This window comes from Ananas comosus, linkage group 8, assembly GCF_001540865.1.
Source record: "Ananas comosus cultivar F153 linkage group 8, ASM154086v1, whole genome shotgun sequence".
Classification (NCBI taxonomy): Eukaryota; Viridiplantae; Streptophyta; class Magnoliopsida; order Poales; family Bromeliaceae; genus Ananas; species Ananas comosus.
The window spans coordinates 10936031-10954443 of record NC_033628.1 but is presented as its reverse complement, the minus strand read 5'-3'; the positions used below and the strand labels follow the sequence as shown (position 1 = coordinate 10954443).

Below are 18413 nucleotides of genomic sequence, written 5' to 3'. Positions count from 1 at the left end.
AATTGATGAAATATTAATAAATCATATACTGTACGGCTAAAAACATATAGTTGGGGAGGAGAGGGGAGGGGAAGGAGTGGGAGGGGAGAGTTATTACAAACAAACAAACAAAAAAAAAAAAAATCTAAAATAAAGGATATTGCACAACGTCAGCGAAAATATTGGAAATTCATAGGTATAGATAAATGAGATAGTTTTGCCAAAAATTCAAAAGATTATAAAAGTAGAAATTAAGCGAAGCGAAGCGAGCATACGTTAAGAACAACTTCAATATGCTTATCTTTTTATCGAAAAATACCCTGAAAAACCGTGAATATTATGTAATTAATTCTATTTATCAGGTTAATGTTTTCAACTGGAACATAAGCAAATTTTCGATACCGAATATACAGGAGATTAGCAAGGCAGGGAAGCAAATGCTAGTAGCATGAAATTGGAAGATCTGTACTTACAATTAAAGCTCCAAATCATCTGATACACTGGAGTACAATTAAAGCTCTTCATGAGTTAAATAAGAAAACAATTAAATCATCCACTTCGTTACAAATAATTGATCTCAAATACAAAAGAATAACCTAGACCTCAACAAAATTTCAATCTCAAATTGACCTAAATTTATTTCGCGGAGGAGGCTAACAGCACAGCCAATTTTCAAGAAGCTGTAATTAAAAAACAAACTCGATAGAAACGGCCAAAATTAGAAGTTCTACTACATCAGACATTACTATCCAGAGCTCCCTTGAGGAGATGCAGTCCCTCCAACGAAATGCTTCTTCGCACCCGGGTTTTAGGGATTTCAATTCGAGGGGGCGGATCCGGCGAGAAGCAGATGACTACCACAGTGAGATTATCACAAGAGTTCCGATTAAGTGCTTCTCGAACCAGCTCTTTCGAGCACCTTTCAGGGTTGTTGTGGAGCATGAGATCTTTCCTGACCATTGTCACAGCACATTGACTACTCATCACATCCCAGAGGCCATCACAACCCATTATAAGGAATTCGTCTTCCTCAGTGAGTGTGGTTTCCTGCAAGTCAGGTTCGGCACTTAAGGGGCAGAGCGAACCTTTGGAGCCTTTCATGTGCCAATCGCCGATTGCCCGAGCTACAGATAGCTGACCATTTAGATAGCCATCATAGACCATGCCGCCGAGCTTCTCGATTCTTAGCCTTTCACTCTTGCAGTTGGGTTTATGATCTTTCGAAAGTTCAATGGCTCGGCCACGCTTTCCCAAGACTGCTCGGCAGTCACCTGCATTGGCGATGAACAATGTCCTGTATGGTAAAAGAAGTTGGGATTGAAATAGTGAGGCAGAGTTAGTGAAACATGTAAGCAGCCATAGGAAATTTACTTGTATATAACTATGCGAACTCATCGAGTTCAAAAATAATTTTGGAGAAAAAAAAAGTATCAAGCTCCTTAAACTATCAGCTATTTGAAAATTGATCTCTTGACTTTTTTCTTTTTTGGCACCCTCTTAACTCCCAATCTTTCAAATTGAATTGCTTCCATCAGTTAAATTGAACTGTCTAAGGATTCCACTAAGGGTGCGTTTGGTTCGCACTATAAAAGATTACTAGCAATAAAAAGATGTCCGAGAATCTTATTCTTATTCATCCTATTACTAAGAATTTGACATTCTTATATTTGGTTAGCATGATCATATTATTTAGTCATGTTATTTAAATTTACAAAAAATATACAATTAATTTATTTATTTCTTTAATTAATTTTAGATAATGCTATCAAAAATTTCAACATCTTTTTAGAAAAAAGGGAGAGAGAACATAGGTTAGAGAGAGAGCATAATTAAAGAAATAGGAAAAAAAATAGAGTCGAGATTAGAGGGAGTGAGAGAGTTGAGATTTTAGAAAAATACGGGGAGAGAGAGCTTAGTTTAGAGAGAAAAAAATAGTTGAANGGGGAGAGAGAGCTTAGTTTAGAGAGAGAAAAATAGTTGAAGTTAGAGAGAAAAAGATAAGTTTAGAGAGAGATATGAGGTTAGAGTGTAAAGAAAAATAATACCAACTAGCCGGCGGGTAGGAAGAAAGAAAGATATTAGACATATTATGATTATCCCAATCCATTAATATGAGGATATCCACCTTCCCTCAAGGGAATGAGATTAGTACTTTGTGATGAATCTCATTCCCCAGTAAATCCAATATTACCAACTATATTACTTAGTGCGTTTAGCCAAACACCGTCATATTTTTTTATTTCTATTGGATTATTAGGAATCTTAAAAAGATAGCGCGAACCAAACGCACCCTAAATTTAATAGTTTCATTAGCTATCAGCTGTAAACTTTGGATGGAACCCATAATTCCGTTCCGTCAACTAAAAACCTAGCAGACATAGCACAACGCAAAGCTACATTGTGGTGCAACTAATCTAATCATCTTAATGGAATAAGAGTACTCTATATTCTCTATAAGAATGTCAATGAATCCACAAATTGCACCTCTGACACATTCCACCATCTCCCAATCTCAATCTATGTTATCGATCAAATACCGCCATTACACGCACCTTGCCTCAAATAATTCATCAATCTCATATCAAATACACCCATAATCACAAAAATCTCAAAACGGAGTTGTCAAGCATAAAAGACACTATGACATGACCACCCATTCCCCTCAACTACAGAACCAATCTGTCTATCTCAAGCTCTCAACGGACCATGCAAACCAATTCTGCAGTTTCATATGAATCAGCGGTCTTTCATTACAACAAAACATGGGAATTAGCCGCTTGAAAGATCTTGTGACTAAGTTGATAGTATCAGCACACAATTAGAAGAAATGATTTGCATAGCTTATAGAGTTTTATTTTTGATCTACCAACCAGGATGAGAACCTATTTTAATAACACAATCACCCATTGTAGTTGTGCATTGCATCGAGAAATCACTAGAAGAGAATCACTATTGATTATAGTAATTATAGATATTGGCATCAGAGCCGACCTTCCGAAAATAACGGCCGTCAGAGCTGTGGTCCCAGAAGAGCGATCAAGTGAACGGGAATCAGCAAACGCGTGATCAGTTCGCACAAACGCACTCTTTATGGCCTTCTCCATGCAATTTGGGAAATAAGGATCCTCGATTATAAATTTGAGAATGTTCTTTCGAACGTATGACGCAGCATCTGTGCCCCCGTGCCCGTCAAATACCTGTCCACACAAACTACAGTTACCTTCACTTCTAATTCGATGCCTTTTCTTTTCTTTCTAATCATGTGAAACTACATGGCAGATCAATTAAGCACATTTATGACATAGTTACAGGTGAAACATCAAACATCATCAATACAATTTATTAAATTGATCATCAAATTAGGGTCAACTCACCCCATAGAAGGCCCCCGGAGAAGGAAAATCCGCGGGGGCTCCGAGATGCTCTACCAAATTATCAATACGAATGTGCTCGTCTTCCATGTAGGGCTTCGGCCCGATCTCCGAGCAGCTCCCGGAGCGAAACACCGGCAAGAATCCGGGCCGCACTTCTGTCGGAGACGTGAAGCTGAGCTTCCCGATATCCAAATCCTATACGGAACCGATAAGATAGAGAGCGATTAGTGACAAACACGAGAGGCGAGTACAGTAAAAGCACGAAAATATGATCATGAACATAGAATTGCACCAAATCTGTGGAGCTGGTGATGCGTGCGGTGCTGACGCAGTGGCGGATCACGGAGCGCGGGGGTTTCCCAATCCTCGCGTTGGCGCCGTCGGGGGTGTCGGGATCCTTCCCCATCGCCATGAGAGGAGATCCGTGGATCTCCTCGCCCCCATTGTTCCTGCGATCTAGGTCTAGCATTAGGAGAGGCGGTGGTGGCAATTCCGCTCGATCCGCCATTTTCCCTTGCAACTCATGAATGCAAACGAAGTGGGGCGTCAAATTTCTCCGACCAAGTCACGGAGATCCGATCCCTCCCTATTCTTCCTCGCGATTTGGACCCGTGGAGGAGCTCGAGCTCTCAACAATGGCGATTGTCGAGAGAGATTAGGGTTAGAGAGAGGAGAGAGGAAGCGGCGAGATTACATAGAGATAGAGAGAGAGAGAGAGAGTTTTGGCAGAGAGAGGGGAAATTCCACGTTTTCCACTTCTTTTGCAACCTCTCTACCGAGTCAAAGCCCTCAATCAACACCTCGAGATATGTTGGGGGTTAGAATTGCAAATAGAGGTGTGTTGGGGGTGAAAATTGGAAATATACACCAAAAAAAATTTTTGGAGTTAGGGCCCTCTTTGGTCCCTCAAAAATACCCCAACAAATTTTTTGTAGAGTGAAAATTTTTTTTCCTATATTTAATTTGCAGAAAAAATAATTTTTTTGAAAAATTATTTTTTATATTTTTCAAAAAAAAAATTCCGTCGAACTAAACAAAAAAAGGTACATAAAAACTATATTTTTTCATGGAACTAAATAATAGAATTTTAAAAAAAATTCGTAATTTTTTTTTTTCTCTATATTATTTTTCCAACGATCAAAATAGGACGTTAGCTCTCTTTGATTTGCTGTTTATAAAATTTCAGTAATCATACAAAATTTCTACTCAATTTAAATTAGATAGTTATATAAAAATTATTAGTAAGTAGTAAATCATTATAGATTTACAATTATCTAGATTAAAAAAATCTTTTATTCTCATACTTAATAAGAATGGTTAGTGAAGCGGTACGTGCTACCTTCTCTCAAAAAAAAAAAAATGTTAGTAGTCCATTAAATATATAATAGTTAAAGTTAATAGTAACCCTTTCCAGTAACAAGAAAGTTTAATAAAAAATTGCCATCTAATATAGGAGTAGAATATAAAATATTTTCGAAATATTATAAATCTTTGAAAACGACCCTTGAGTTATCTTGTCTTATTAAAATAATGGGAGCTTAGTGCATTTGAGAGACTTTAAAATAATGAAATTATTCATTTTATTACTAATTAAAAAAAGCTTTACACTTAATTGTGAAAATAAAATATAAAATTTACAATTTATCATTCAACAATTTATTAAAACAGTAAAGTTAAAAGTGTTTAGACAACAAGTAAGAAGAAACTGTTACCTAGCATTTTAAACTGCAGTGAATATATAAATTAAAGATATAGAAAAAGAGGAAGTATACAATGCAAGTTGTAACAAACAGCTACACCACATTATCTTTATTCATTCAATTATATATATATTTTTATAGCAATTTGATTGGCGGGAGATACCATAATACTTTACGTGATTTTACACTTTCCAAAAAATGCTAAATTATAAAAATCATCCTGTAAACACTTGCTTTTCACTTTCCGATTTCAAAAATATTTTCAGAGGAATATGACGTTAATGGAGAGAGAGAAAAATTATTAAATTACCTTTACTTCTTCTATAAAAAAAAATAATTTTTTTAATATATTTCTATCATTTTGAAGGATATTTTCGGTATAAATTATAAAAAATAGACAGAATAGAAATAGAACCTTGACGTAGGAGGGCTAAATATAACAACTTAAAATATTAAATATTGAAGAGATAAAATATAAATTTTTAAAAATTAAAAAAAGAAAACAAAAAATAAAGATTTACGGTTAGTTTTCTGTGATTTATTCAAAAAGAAAAAAAAAGAAAAGAAAAAAAGGCTGTTAGAGGTTAAAAAGTGGAAGCTTGATGTTTTGAGCAGGTCAATACTTGGGGTGGGCTTTGATAGCCTGGGTCGAGGTTGTTATTTATAGGCGGGGTTGGGCTGGGTAAGAAGAAATAATATTTATTATTATTTTTATTATGAATCCAAATTGGATTAAGGCTCAATTTGTGCGCAGTGATTAAAAATATTATTTTTTATATTATAAATTTTTTTAATTTTTATATTATTACCGTAAAAAAATTTGATTTGATATGAACATGATGATAAATTTTAGAGATTTCAATCATCAAAAGTTGAATTTCTAATTAATAATTTTAAAATTTACTGTAATTATAAATTATGTAATATAAAATACTTTTATAATAACACAAATATAAATAATAGTATTAATTATCATTCCCTTTTATTATCACCGCACGAGGAACGCAGGCGCCAATTTCCTCGCAAGCCCAAGAAGAAGCGCTCCTCTCGAGTCTCGACCCCGCTTAGCTGCTCGGAGAAGCCGCAAAAGATGCTGCAGAGCAAATCCTTCGTCAAGAAGACGAAGCAAGGCCGAGTCGTCAAGGTCCCTCTTCTTCTTCTTATTCTTCTTCTTCTTCCCAAAACCCTAAACCCTAACCCTAACCCTAAAACCCCGATTCTTGGGCTTCTCCAATCCTGCAGGTCGTAAGGGAGCACTACCTGAGGGACGATATCTACTGCGGCGCCCCGTCGTGCGCCGTGTGCGACGCCTCCGCCGCGCGCCTCAGCCCCTCCGCTTCCACCATCGTCATCGTCGACACCAACGTCGTCCTCAACCAGGTTCGTCTCTCCTTTCGCCTTTTACTTTAAGCAATACGTAACAAGAGCTGGAAAAAGGGCACTTTTACCCTGCTTGATACCGTCGAGAATTCGCGGCTTTGTTTCTGTTCTTATGGTTCTTGCTGTACGTTTGATGTGTTTTCAGATTGATTTGTTGGAGAATCCGGCGATAGAAGATGTCGTGGTGCTTTCCGTGGTGCTTGAAGAGGTCAAGAACAAGAACCTCGCTGTTTATAATAGGATCAAGGCTCTCTGCACCAATGCTGCAAGGAAGTTCTTTGTCTTCTCGAACGAATACCACAGGCAAGATTCGTTTATTTCATTCTTTTTTTGATTTATTACTGGGGGAGGTTTTGGGATATAACAAAAGAAAAGTAAAATCCCTTTCTTTTGGAGGGGTGGGGCATTCAAATATGATGGAGGCTTAGGTAATCTTCTTCCCCTATTTGAGCTATTTCTGTGTTTAAACTGAAACAGGGATACGTACGTCAAAGAGATGGTTGGGGAAAGCCCAAATGATCGGAACGACCGAGGTATGCTTTTATTCTGCAGTTTGGACTAGTTACTATTGCATTATACATATGCTTTCTTTTGCCTGGCTAGTAGTAAAGGTTTATTAAGTTTTACATAGCTCAGTTCATAGGTTTCTGATCTTGATTATGGAGAAACACACAGAAACTTGTGAATATATCTCATCAGTCATGTCAATATGTTGGTATTTTTATTAAGTGTAGGATCATAAACCCATTATGACTGTGATAATAAAAAGTGATATTTTAACCCTTGTCTTTTGCATCCTTTTTCATCTTCTAGTTATAATGATTGATGCTTCTTCTTGTTCTCTTTTTTTTTAGTTTTCCCTTATACCTCTTACAATCATTTTACTAATTAATTTGATCAGACAAGTCAGTCTTGTTAGAAAATTGCGTACGTAAAACGCAGCGGAAAAAGAAATCAAACAATTTGATTTTGAAAAACTCCTCGAGATCTAATCTCAAAACACGCAATTAGGATCCCTCATGTTCCTTTAAGATTAAAGGAGAAAAGTAAAGATCGAATCATTACCTTTTTCGCGGATAATCGTTGCCTCAATTTGTATGATCGTGGAATCGGGTTCTTTGAGCCGCACACCGTCCGGCCTCTATAGGTAATCCACGACGAGTTCTTGATTTGATCGATGTCCTCCACCGGGGTGCTAGCTCCTTCGAAAATGACTCTTTCTTGCTAGAAGATGGAAGAGAGAAGAGAGATAGATGACGCTTGGGTTTTTAAAAACTCCCGTATATTATATATAAGAATAAATCCTATTCCTAATAATATAATGGACAATTAAGGATAAGTATAAATCTAGATTTAATATTATCTTTTCCTTAATTGTTAGATCGATAATCCTAATTTGATTCGACTTGATTTTATAATTAATTTGATCTTATCAAATTAATAATGCAACATTTGACATAAGTCCTTTATAATTTACTAACTATTAGTAAGTCCTCTCTAGTAAATTTACCTTTAATACCACTAATTGTAACAATTACAAATTAGTCCATTATCAACATATTGACAATTAAGTCTTCCGCGATTCATAATCGCGATCTAGCTATCCGATCAATCACAACCTCTTATGTTGTGTGACCCCATAGGTTCTATTCTATCTGGTAGTGAGATATATTTTGACACTATCACAATATCACTGAAACTCTTTTCAGTGGATCGAAACAATTCCAACTCAGCCCAATAAGAATTATCGATCATCTAGATAATTCTCACGAGTCTCACCATCCACCAGTGACGCCTAGCAGCATGTAGTGGCATTCCAGTAGAATGGAAATCTGAACCTCTTGGTGCAGTTACCTGTGATACAGATCCTTCTATCATGAGTCCCGACTTGACGGAGGTTATGGAATAACTCGTCAAACCCCATCGTCTGTCATATGTTAAATTTATTCAACTCGAGTTTCTAATATCGGAAACCCTTTTCCGCTATTTTATTCTGCCCTGGCCAAGGTCTTCTAAACTCGGTCTCATAAATCACATAGGACTAACACCCCTATCTACCAAGGGAGATAGATTCCATCTGAGTGCGCACCCTAATTTCCCTACATGAACCTACTGCAGCCAACATGCACCGCAAGGACCCGAATGGCTAGGGACCAAGTGTATGTACAGTCAAACTACAGTAACCTCATTGTGAATAGCCGAGGCACCGCAGGTCAAAGGACCAGTCACACTACTGCAACAATTGAGTAAGTCACTGACGAGTGAGTAGACATCCAAGTGACTTCTCGCTTTGGTCACGCTCGGTACCCTTGTTCTCTAACAACTACCTGCATATTCGCTTCAGTGTCCCCACACTGTCAACTCGAAACTCGTCTACCCTGAAAGGGAAGCGACTTATGCACCAATCTCATCGGATCAATCACCGTCCCCGTGATGATCCATTGATCGGGAGCATTTAGGAATTAATCACCAATGACACATGTCTCAAATTCTCAACACTTGAGAATATATGTCATCATCTTATTAATTCCTTGGACGATTCATGGACACATACACAACATGAATGGAAATAAAAATCCAAAGTTTTTCATAATATTTTAAAATCAAATACAAAATTATGTCCTAGAAGAATACATGTGTCGGCCTGGTTGGCTTCTAGGGCAACATCTAACAAGTCTATCTTTAGCTCATTATATGAAATATGAATTTTCCTTGCTCACGATCTCTGTGACTGCCTGCCTTGCAAGTTCCTTCTTTTTTTCCCGTTGAACAATCTGTTTTTTTGATATATAAATGAATATCTGAATCTTGCAAATTTGCATTCTTGCATTTGTTAAAAAAGATGCCTCTGTACTATAGCCTTGTCTGTTGATGGACATTTTCTTGATTTTCTAGAAGTTGGCGTGTATTTTATGCCAGCAGCAGTGGGACCACATGGTGCAAATTTAGGTGCATAAGCTTTTCATATTACAAAAGAAAATAGGATTTGAAGAATGTATATATTTATATACATATGCAAAGTGGAGTGAAGACAAACTACAAAAGATAGACATATATATACTTATTTATGTGATTTCTTAGAGAGATGCTTACTTAATGAACAGCATAATACTATCGTTATCAGCTATTTAATTGTGCTTTACGTTCATAGTTAATCTTTAGCTGCTAATAACATATAATTTTAATTAGCAATCCGAGTGGCTGCTCGTTGGTATCAAAGTCACTTAGGTGGAAGGACAAAAGTTTTACTGATTACAAACGATAGAGAGAATAAGCGGAAAGCTATTGAGGAAGGTCTTTCTGCGGAGACAGGTTTTTCTTTAACTTTGGGTTTTTCTTTCTTTTCTTATCATATATTGTTGTTAAACATTTGTAATATTTGTTAAATTTTGTGATTTCAGTTGAATCATATGTAAGATCGCTTGCGCAGCCTGCTTTGCTCGACTTGGTTGTTCTACCAACCTCTCAAGATGTAGGAATGGAGGAAGTTGAAGATATTAGACCATCCAAGAAGAAAATAATCTACAGCGAGGTAAATGAGAGATTACTTTTGGCTAGTATACTTAATTATGGGGTCTGATTGGTTTCCTATATATACTTTTTTTTCCTGTTGCGTGTCACAGCACAAACCTATGTCAGAAATCACTTCTGGTTTGCTTCATGGAATATACCATCAAGGAAAGCTTCGAGTTAATCGCTACAACCCATTTGAGGCTTATGTGGGAAGTGAGAGTATAGGTGATGAAATAGTCATTTATGGCCGTGCTAACATGAATAGGGCTTTTGATGGAGACATAGTTGCTGTTGAGCTCTTGCCCCAAGATCAATGGCACGAGGGGAAGTCCCTGATTGCTGCCGACGATGGTAAGGTTCTTCAGGCTCAATATTATGATATTTGTGTGTGCATGTTGATAATCTCTTTTTTTCTCAGAGGAAGATGAGGAAGAGGATGTTCGTTTGGCTCCTAGTAGTGCTGATGATGCTCCCAGGAACACAAACTTGGTTCAATCTACTCCTGCGTCTACTGCTTATGTTTCAACTCGCCCTGTTGGACGTGTTGTTGGAATCATCAAGCGAAATTGGAACTCGTAAGAAAGAATAAATTTGTTTTGGTGACAATTTACGTGTATTCCCCTCTTTTTTTGCTTGCCGGGAAAAATGATTTTTGGCATACTTAAATGTATCTAGCAAATTGCACCTCCTGACTTATTTTCTTATCCTTCTATGTGTAGCCTCACATATCATTCTTATTGTCTGATATATTAGTGCTACGGAAAAGGCATCTCTAAAAGAAATGATAGATTACAAACTCTAGAGGGGGCTCATATAAAAAAAATAAAATAAAATCTAGGAATGTATGTGTAACTTTGATGTCCACAGATTAAGAGACCATATTTTAACCATATGTATATAGCTTGTATTACCTCTGAAGTCTTTTATACAAATTTAGGAAGTTTTCTGCATTGCACTTCTGCTTGTTGCTGTCATCATTTTCATTTAAGACTGAAATATTGATTTTTCTATGCTTCTGCTTCTTCCGCCACTTGCTGGTCCTTCACTTCCAAAATATTTGCTGGTCCTTCACTTCAACATCTCTGCCTATTTTTATATCCTAATTGTTTTTTAATGGCGTATAGTCATAATTAACCTTGCAATATGGCAGTTATTGTGGGTCATTGGAGCCAATGCCTATGCCTGCGGGTAATGGTGGCGTCGCCCATGCTTTATTCATCTCCAAAGATCGGCGAATACCTAAGATACGAATTCAAACTCGGCAGCTTGGGAATCTTCTGGACAAAAGAATCATTGTTGCAGTTGATTCATGGGACTGTTTATCTCGATATCCGTCAGGCCACTACGTGCGCACTATAGGAGAGATTGGTGACAGAGATACTGAAACTGAGGCGAGTTCTTACGAGCTTTTATGATTTTTATTCCTTCGAAATAAAAATTTTCTGGGTTAGAGTTTCAGATATCAATTCTAGGTCTAGCTTGTAAGAGCTATCAGATAACTAATGAGTATGGTAATATCATGCAAAGCTAATTTTTCAGTCTGGACTGGACTTTTATATGTGAAACAGGTTGTTTTAATCGAGAATGACATAAATTCAAGACCTTTCTCTACACAAGTTCTTGCTTGCTTGCCGCCTTTACCGTGGACATTATCAGCTGAAGATTTGTCTAGCTCTAGTAGACAGGACCTGCGGCATCTTAGGGTCTTTAGTGTGGACCCTCCTGGTATGATCATTAATCACAATTGGATATTCTATGCTATTTTATTGCTGGTTCTCATGATTCTGCAATTGTTTCAGGTTGTAAAGATATTGATGATGCACTACATTGCACACCTCTTCCGAATGGAAATTTTGAAGTTGGAGTTCGTATCCTTAATTTACTGTTACACTTAATGTTGTAACATATTTAATGCTTGTAGTTGTAGTGCATTTTCAGTAATAACTAATGATCAACACTTACGAAAGTTGAAGTCTTCTAATCAGGACCAGGCTAAGTGGTTACTGTTGGATCTTTAAAATTTTCTGAAGTCTTGTTAAGAATTGCCAATGCAACTATTTATCATTGTTGTGAAATGTTAGTTTTGAATATCTCTTGATCTGGTTAGCATGTGAGGGTAGCGATATTTGGCTGCACTGTTGGCAAATGCCGACCATTCTGATTGTTGGCATGGCAATGCACATTAGCTGGATAGTTGCCAATCGACATAGGTGCATGCCTTAGAAAGTAAACATGGGCATGAATATGTGCCTACATGTACTAGTTTGTCATTTATTTATGTTTCTCGCGGCGAACCTTCTTTTGAAGATACATGGAATTTATAGATTATAGTTCTTAATAATGTTCAATCAGATATTGCCGATGTCACAAACTTCGTTCATCCTGGCACCCCCCTCGATGAGGAGGCTGCACAGAGGGGTACATCTGTTTATCTTGTTGAGCGGCGAATTGACATGCTCCCAAAACCTCTAACTGAAGGTACTTTTCTAACTTGTTTTAGATCTATATGGCATTTAAGTAAAACATTTTAGTCCTGTTTAGATAGCCCTGGATGATAATCTGGGATGCTTGGATGTCTGATATGCTTTTGATGTTATTTATTACATATTACAAGGAAACATCACATTTAATCTTTCGTTTTGAATTTGTTCTTTTCATGTTTCAGACATTTGTTCTCTTCGCTCTGATGTTGAGAGGTTGGCATTCTCTGTCATATGGGTAAGTACCTTATGGAATATCTCTTTAAATGGCTTGCTTATGAGACTAGAGTGTAAAGACGACTTGAAAAGCCTTCATGTATTAATGCATAACATTTGTCTTAATGGGTGGAGTATCCTTTACTTCGTTCAGTTTCTTATTTCTTAGAGTAGTTCCTCTGGTTAAATTTAATAAATAGTAAAAGAACGTTTAAGGCAGACTTAAAATTGAAGCTCTTTTTTATCACTAAATGTAAGGTGCTTTTATTAAAAAAAAGAAAATCAGGTGCTTCTTGCATAGAACTTTTTTCTCCTTGAGAAAGGATAATTATGATAGGGTTCTGATATCTATTACATAATTCTTGGATTTTTTGATCTAAATGTTTGCTAATGATAATGGGTCCCATGATAGGAAATGTTCTATTCTGTCCTTAGAAGTCAATGATCTAATGATTTCTAGATGGTCCTCTATGGAGCTAGCTAGTGCAATTTGTTTCCTTCTAATTCTGATTTTTTCTGTATTTCTGATACAGATGTGTTTTGTTACATATGGTGCATTTTATGGAAGTTTGCCGACACAAGTGGCAACTTCTTCTTCTTCTTCCTTCTCCTTCTTCTAACTAAACGAACTCTACACTGTCCTTGTTATTCAGTATTTGTTCTGTTGTGTCCTTATTCTGATAATTTTCTGGGCTTGATAGATCTTGATCTTTTTACCTTAGCGTTCTAATCGCTTTTGTTGGGTTTGGAGGACACTAAACCATAAATTTGTGTCTTACTATGCAGTAGTGTCTTTTTTGACTGGAGGATTAAGCTGACACTAAACCATAAATTCGTGTCTTACTATGCAATAGTTTTTTTTTTTTTTTGTGACTGGAGGATTAAGCTGCTAATCACCTTTAGCCTTCCTGATTAACTTAGATTAATAAAAGTTTGGGGTTTTCAATTTGAATTCCCCTCTTTAATTGTGGTGATAGGATTTCCTAGATCAACTGGAAACCATCTGAGCTTTCTGTTTCTAGTGTTACGTGATTGTGGTCTGTGGCTCCAGGTAGCCTTCTGGTGGATGATTCATGATTGAAATTCAAATAATTCTTAAATTCTAAAAAGGCAATTCTGTAACTAAATTTTGCTGTGTTGATATTATATAAGACTATTTTTTTCTGATGGTATGGTTCTAGAGGAATTTAAAGAAAAAATTTACATATTCAGGAGTAGTTCTGTAGTTGCTTATTTGATAATTGTGATGTCTGAATGGCAGGAAATGACACCTGATGCAGAAATTATATCCACAAGATATACAAAGAGTGCCATCAAGTCCTGTGCTGCATTGTCTTATGTTGAAGCTCAAGCAAGAATGGACGATAGGTTCCACAGTTTCCTCAGTTTTTCTTTCCCCTTTTACATTTGGGGCAATTGCTTATGTACCCCTTAAAAAAGTTTTCGACTTTTTGATTTACCTCTCGTAGAAGGCTAATATTAAAAATACCCTTTTAATGTTCCAAGTTATTTTAAATATACCCCTAGAGTTAAATTCTGTTAGTTAGCAACCGCCGTTATCTCTGTGAAATTATTATTTTACCCTTTCAAATATATCCTTTTACCGCCAGCATCTTTTCTTATTTGTCCTTAAGTTAGAGGCAAAAGAAGTATTTTGATTTTTTGTCTCTTCGAATATACACTTCTAGCATCACCAACTTTTCTTATTTGCCATTAAGTTAAGGGTACAAGAGGTATTTTGATTTTTTTAACTCTGGTAGAAATTTAATCTGGGTTTAACTCGAATTAACTTAATGGGTACTAACAACAGGGATATTTTTGAATAACGGAGAAATATACGAGGGGTATATGTGAAACAAAAAAAAAAGTAGGGGTATATTAGATATTTCAGAAGTTTTTAGGGGCATATTAGATGTTATCCCTTTACATTTTCTTCGGAACCTTGCCAGGATGGTGGGATCTTTATGTTGTACCGTTGCATTTGTTGCATAGGAAAGTTTATTTACAATTGCTGAGGGAATATCTTCGAGATGATCATTTTGATCTTTATGATAAATCAAAGGAACTTTAAATTTTCTATGATGCTTAGGAGCTTTCTTTTTCTTGTTCTTATGTTGCATAATTAACACATTTTGTATTCTAACTTGCAGTCGCTTGATGGATCCATTAACTGTTGACCTACGGAATTTGAATTCATTAGCAAAGGTTAGATAAGCTGGTATAATGACTTCATCCTTTTCCTATGTAGGTTTTTCTTTTCTTTTCTTTTTAAAAAAGCCATGATTGTTCTAACTGTCTTAGCTGTTGTAACTTTAATCCTGTGATTGTTCAGATTATGAGACACAGGCGTAGTGAAAGAGGAGCGCTTACTCTTGCTTCAGCAGAAGTCAAATTTCAAATTGATACTGAAACCCATGATCCTTTAGATATAGGTATTCGATAACGTAATAACTGCATGTTTCTGTTTGATACCACATTAAACAAAGTCCAGTGATTTTCTTTTCTTCTTTTCTGTTTGATTACCACATTGGACAAAGTTCTTTGAATTTTTTTGCAGGGATGTATCAAATTAGAGAGGCAAATCAAATGATTGAGGAATTTATGCTGGCTGCCAATGTTGCTGTTGCAGAAAAGATCTTGAAACATTTTCCATTGGTCTCCTTACTAAGGTAAACCAAGAACATCCTTCTGGCTCTAGATTCCATGATGTCAGATTAGGAAAAAATCATTGTGGACTTTTCCCCTCCAAATATTGATGCCAACTACAGGTCATGACTAGATAGTTAAGATTTAGGAAGATCAAGAGTGTTATTGTGAATTGATGATGTTCAGCTGCCAATTACCTGCCTCTAGATGTAGGTGACAAAAAAAAAAAATTTCTTATGCTAGAGATTGTTTTGCCAATTCACTAGTGTTAATATATGAAGCACAATTCTCTATCCAGTTAAGGGTATGTACAAAATATAGGATCTGCATGATTGCAATAAAATATTTGAGATTTTGCAATGGACTTTCAAATCATTAGACCCACATTTAGTCAATATTTTATGCATTCACTTTCATGGTTTTCAACTATTGAACCTATGTTGCATTTTGATGATGATTAGGCGGCATCCCAGCCCCACCAAAGAGATGCTTGAACCATTATTACGTACTGCAACTGCTGTCGGCCTGGATTTGGATGTATCATCTTCTAAAGCATTAGCTGATTCACTTGATCGAGCAGTGGTATGTATACATTTTATCCACTAGTTTGCAATAATATTTTTAGCTTGGCTGTTTTCTTACTAATTATTAGGTAATAGGATATGTTGTGCATTAACTGCATTTTTTTGCAACCAATGACAGTTTAATTTATAGAATTTACTCTAAACTAGTGATTAATTGCTAAAAATATGCAGAGTGATGATCCGTATTTCAATAAGCTGATCAGGATTCTGGCAACTAGATGCATGACCCAGGTAAATTTATTTAGGCAGTTGGTTGCTAAATTTTTGGATTTTGAGTACAGAGTTTTCAACTTTTGACCTAATAATTGAAAAATCACAGGCAGTGTACTTCTGCAGTGGAGATTTAAGCCCTTCTGAATTTTACCATTATGGGCTTGCAGCACCTCTCTATACTCATTTTACTTCTCCTATTCGCAGATATGCAGGTTAGTTATTGCTACTTTAACACTCTGAGAATCTCTTCTCTTAGTCTTTATGAATGGCTAACCTTGGAGAGGAAACACCACAGATTTTGCAATACTCCTTTGTGATTGCAATCAGCCTATTCTTTTTGTTATCTCACCTAATAAGACTTCAAAAGGATTACCATAATTGTAAATGATTTATTTTGAGATACAAATAGCATTGTGCTTTTGTGTTAGCCAATTTATCCATGATGATGCAAATACAAAACACTTCATTGGCTGGCTTTCATGTTACCACAATTATTGAAACTACCTGGATGAGAGTATCCACGGATTAAATGATTTAATTCATTATGTTCGTCCCGTTTTGAAAACAGTAGAATAGCAATAAAGGTAGTCATAGATATATGACCTAATGTGGCTGTTTTTTCTGGCAGATGTTATTGTTCACAGATTGCTAGCTGCTGCTCTAGGCATTGCTAAGCTTCCACCAGTTTTTCAAGATGGTCCACAACTTACGAGCGTTGCTGATAGTAAGCCTATTAATAAAATGCTCTGTCCAATGAGTTTTATATAATATCTTTTGTGTGTTAAGAATTTGAACTTCATGTTTATTATAGACTTAAATTATCGCCACCGAAATGCCCAAATGGCAAGCCGAGCATCGGTTGAGCTCCACACGCTTATATACTTCAGGAAAAGGTAACCTATTAAATCATCAAGTAGTAGTTAACTAGTAGGTTATTCCTCTGTGCTCTCAATTTCAGGTCTTCATGCCCTGACCAGGGCAGCATACCAGAGAAAACAAAGAGCGAAGATGAATAAACCAATATTTCTAATTATAATATCATTTTAGCCATTCTAAAATGACCATCTTATTCCTATGGCAGGCCAACTGGTACTGAAGCCAGGATAGTGAAGGTTAAAGCAAATGGCTTCATAGTTTTCGTTCCCAAGTATGTCCTCTCTCGTACAGTTTCTTGTTTCAGCAATTAGTAGCAACTCCAATTTGTTACATAATGCTTTCATTACGCACAAGTCAATTAATGTTTTGTTATAATTGTGTCTTTCTCGTATATTCTCTTTATCGAACAGCTTCTTATATCACTAGTATATGCCTTGCTATTTGTATTGAAGATTGGTGAAACTAACCTCATTGATTTTAAACCTACTATTTTTGTGCATGTACATTTCGTCATACATTTATACATGTTGCTTTCTCTTATGTTTTTCCTCATGGAAGAGCCTCTTATAATTCTAATTAGTTTGGATTCATGCATCTCCCCAATGCTAAATTGCTGCTCCTCTCTTTTCCAGGTTTGGTATAGAAGGACCAGTCTACCTGACACCGAGGGGCGAAAAGGGAGGTGATTGGGTGGTTGACGAGGCGCATCAGAGGGTAACAAAGGCTGGAACAAACATCTCTTTTGGTGTCTTGCAGACCGTAAAGATTCACATGGAGGTGGTCGAGCCTCAGCCGAACCGCCCCAAGCTTGAGCTCACCCTTATATAGAAACGATGTGAAATTACTGCCCTTGCTTGTCTTTTATTTATGTTATATTTATTTTTCTTCCACCGGAGCCTGCTTTTCAGCTTTGTTTTAGTGAAAAGTATGATTTTTCAAGGAAGATGCTTGTGTCCAGATGCCAATAATATTATTCTTATATATTATCTATATAATGTTAAATAGGTTGAGATGTTAAGTGTGATATTAGTAAATGGTTCTACATAGATGTGTTTAAATTGGATAAATTCTAGAAAACTTTTTCTTTGGGAAACACCATGGCGTTTGAGACAACTGAGCTGCAGGAGTGGCCGCGGGCGCAGCCCGAATGTGCATGAGATATGAACTTTTGGTACAAACGTTGTAAGCCACGCAACTTCTACAAACTTGTAAGCCATCGTAAACTTGTTTTATTGATATTAATTAATGTATCCGATGAGTTTTGATTGAATTATTTTGTGCGCTTTCCTTCTCTCAGTATTTGTGGTATTAAAGGTTTGCTATTTTTAGATCTAAAGCAGGAAATACCTGTGGGTTGAGTTTGGCTTCGTATTGCTCTTTCAGTTTTATCTCTTCTTTAAGTTTTCTTTGTTATCTACTACAAGTCTTTTTGTAACTCTACTCGAATTGCAA

General features: G+C 36.3%; 2 protein-coding genes across 3 annotated transcripts; one reads left to right on the top strand and one right to left on the bottom strand.

The window, feature by feature from the left end:
- Window positions 424–4139, bottom strand: LOC109714565 (probable protein phosphatase 2C 47). Its single transcript, XM_020239254.1, has 4 exons — window positions 3646–4139; window positions 3354–3548; window positions 2971–3176; window positions 424–1273 (listed from the first exon to the last, which is right to left on the bottom strand). The coding sequence occupies exons 1-4, from the start codon at window positions 3859–3861 to the stop codon at window positions 715–717; spliced, it is 1176 nt and encodes a 391-aa protein (XP_020094843.1). The 5' UTR covers window positions 3862–4139; the 3' UTR covers window positions 424–714.
- On the top strand, window positions 6047–18234 carry LOC109714563 (exosome complex exonuclease RRP44 homolog A). Of its 2 annotated transcripts, none has more exons than XM_020239253.1 (24): window positions 6047–6197; window positions 6296–6433; window positions 6579–6736; window positions 6911–6966; window positions 9623–9745; window positions 9835–9965; window positions 10057–10297; window positions 10365–10521; window positions 11097–11337; window positions 11515–11671; window positions 11746–11814; window positions 12299–12424; window positions 12612–12664; window positions 13904–14010; window positions 14793–14847; window positions 14975–15074; window positions 15200–15311; window positions 15750–15870; window positions 16044–16103; window positions 16192–16297; window positions 16714–16809; window positions 16897–16978; window positions 17167–17232; window positions 17594–18234. In XM_020239253.1, exons 1-24 carry the CDS (start codon window positions 6144–6146, stop codon window positions 17787–17789), a joined length of 2805 nt encoding a protein of 934 aa, XP_020094842.1. In that variant the 5' UTR covers window positions 6047–6143; the 3' UTR covers window positions 17790–18234. The 2 variants fall into 2 exon arrangements, with proteins under 2 accessions (XP_020094842.1, XP_020094841.1); XM_020239252.1 differs by having other exon boundaries at window positions 11094–11337.